At 67.6% G+C, this 2,091-nt stretch overlaps 1 protein-coding gene across 1 annotated transcript; it reads left to right on the top strand.

Moving 5' to 3' along the window:
- Positions 1 to 503: 503 nt before the first annotated feature.
- Positions 504 to 1,587, top strand: LOC121100463 (oligodendrocyte transcription factor 2). The gene has a single exon (XM_040621685.1). The coding sequence runs from the start codon at positions 616 to 618 to the stop codon at positions 1,585 to 1,587; it is 972 nt and encodes a 323-aa protein (XP_040477619.1). The 5' UTR covers positions 504 to 615.
- The last annotated feature ends 504 nt before the right edge of the window (positions 1,588 to 2,091 follow it).

Genomic DNA, 2,091 nt, shown 5'->3' with positions numbered 1-2,091 from the left:
ACCTAAGTCCCTTCTGGCCAAGTCCCGGTCAGCTGGCAAGCTCCCGGCGGCCCCCCGGACGCAGCGCATGTTATCTAGGCTCGCGGGCGCTGGGTGCCTGTGTGTGTTTGTTGCGCGGTGTCGATGGAGATAAGGTCGAAGCGTTTGAGAAACCAAATAAATACTTCTCTATTTAGATCTCCACCATCCCAAAGAAAAACCCTCCCTCGCCATTCCAGCCCTGGGGATTCAGCCTCCCCGTTCCTAATTGAAGGCATAAAGCCTCTAGAATGCCACCCTCACCGAGGGGCGTCCGATGCTCCCTGGAATAAAACAACCTGTGGATGGGAGCGGAGGAAGCGGTGGGAGGGAAAGAAGCGGATTACTACGCGCGTACCTGCGTGCCCCTGGAAGGAAGGCCAGACACAGCGAGGTGGACACGGAGCGACCGGCCACCCGCACCTGGGCCGCGCGCTGCGGTGCAGGCGGGAGCAGCTTCTCGCTCTCTTTCTGAGTGCCTCACGCTCGATTTCGATCTCTCTCTCTCCTGTTTCTTCGCAGGAGGCGTGCGTAAAGCTCCGAGGGCCGAGGGAGGGAGGGAGGACCCTGCAAAAGCTGCGACTATCCCTCGGGGCCATGGACTCGGACGCCAGCCTGGTGTCCAGTCGCCCGTCGTCGCCAGAGCCCGATGACCTTTTTCTGCCGGCCCGGAGCAAAGGCAGCGGCGGCAGCGGCTTCACGGGAGGCACAGTGTCCTCGTCCACGCCGAGCGACTGCCCGCCAGAGCTGAGCGCAGAGCTGCGCGGCGCCATGGGCGCGGCGGGCGCGCACCCCGGGGACAAGCTGGGCGGCAGCGGCTTCAAGTCCTCCTCGTCCAGCACTTCGTCGTCCACTTCGTCGGCGGCTGCGTCGTCCACCAAGAAGGACAAGAAGCAGATGACGGAGCCCGAGCTGCAGCAGCTACGCCTCAAGATCAACAGCCGCGAGCGCAAGCGCATGCACGACCTCAACATCGCCATGGACGGGCTGCGCGAGGTCATGCCTTACGCGCACGGCCCGTCGGTGCGCAAGCTCTCCAAGATCGCCACGCTGCTGCTGGCGCGCAACTACATCCTCATGCTCACCAACTCGCTGGAGGAGATGAAGCGACTGGTGAGCGAGATCTACGGCGGCCACCACGCGGGCTTCCACCCGTCAGCCTGCGGTGGTCTGGCGCACTCGGCGCCCCTGCCCGCTGCCACGGCGCACCCCGCGGCCGCCGCGCACGCCGCACACCACCCCGCGGTGCACCACCCCATCCTGCCTCCCGCCGCCGCCGCCGCCGCCGCCGCCGCGGCCGCCGCCGCGGTGTCCAGCGCCTCCCTGCCTGGTTCCGGGTTGTCGTCGGTGGGCTCCATCCGGCCCCCGCACGGCCTGCTCAAGTCCCCGTCGGCTGCGGCGGCGGCCCCGCTGGGGGGCGGGGGCGGCGGCAGTGGGGGCAGCGGCGGCTTCCAGCACTGGGGCGGGATGCCCTGCCCCTGCAGCATGTGTCAGGTGCCACCGCCGCACCACCACGTGTCGGCCATGGGTGCAGGCAGCCTGCCCCGCCTCACCTCCGACGCCAAGTGAGCTGGCCGGCGCCGGCGCGATCTGGCGAGCGGAGGGACCCGGAGGCTGCGGGGAAGCACAGACCGGCCGGCACCGGGGGCCCGGGAGCTCAGCTCCGAGGAGCGCAGGACCTGGGGCTGGGGGTGGGGGTGGGGGCAATGGTGAGGACACCCGCACTGGGGAGCCGGAGCAATGGAGGGCGCTCACTGAACAGTGGGGAGTGAGAGGGGCGTTCGCTCTGGGACCCGGTTCAGCCCTCTCTGGCTTTAAACAGCGCTGCTCCGATAGACACCATTTTATAAGAAAGCACTGCTAGGTGCATCCCTCCCTCGACACCCCTCCCCCGCCCATTCCCAAGAAAGTGGATTCTTAAAACGGTGGTTTCCTCGCGAACAGGGCCTCACTCGGCCCGGGCAGCACTTCGTTAAATGGGGGCGAGGGGGACGGAGGCCAGCGTGGGCGACTGCCTCTCCTTCCTAGGTTCCCGGCGGGTGGAGACTCGGGGGAAGCTGCGCTCCGCCAGCG

The sequence above is a fragment of the Ursus maritimus genome, unplaced genomic scaffold (assembly GCF_017311325.1).
Source record: "Ursus maritimus isolate PB19 unplaced genomic scaffold, ASM1731132v1 scaffold_4, whole genome shotgun sequence".
NCBI lineage: Eukaryota > Metazoa > Chordata > Mammalia > Carnivora > Ursidae > Ursus > Ursus maritimus.
This window is presented reverse-complemented; position numbering and strand designations above follow the sequence as displayed.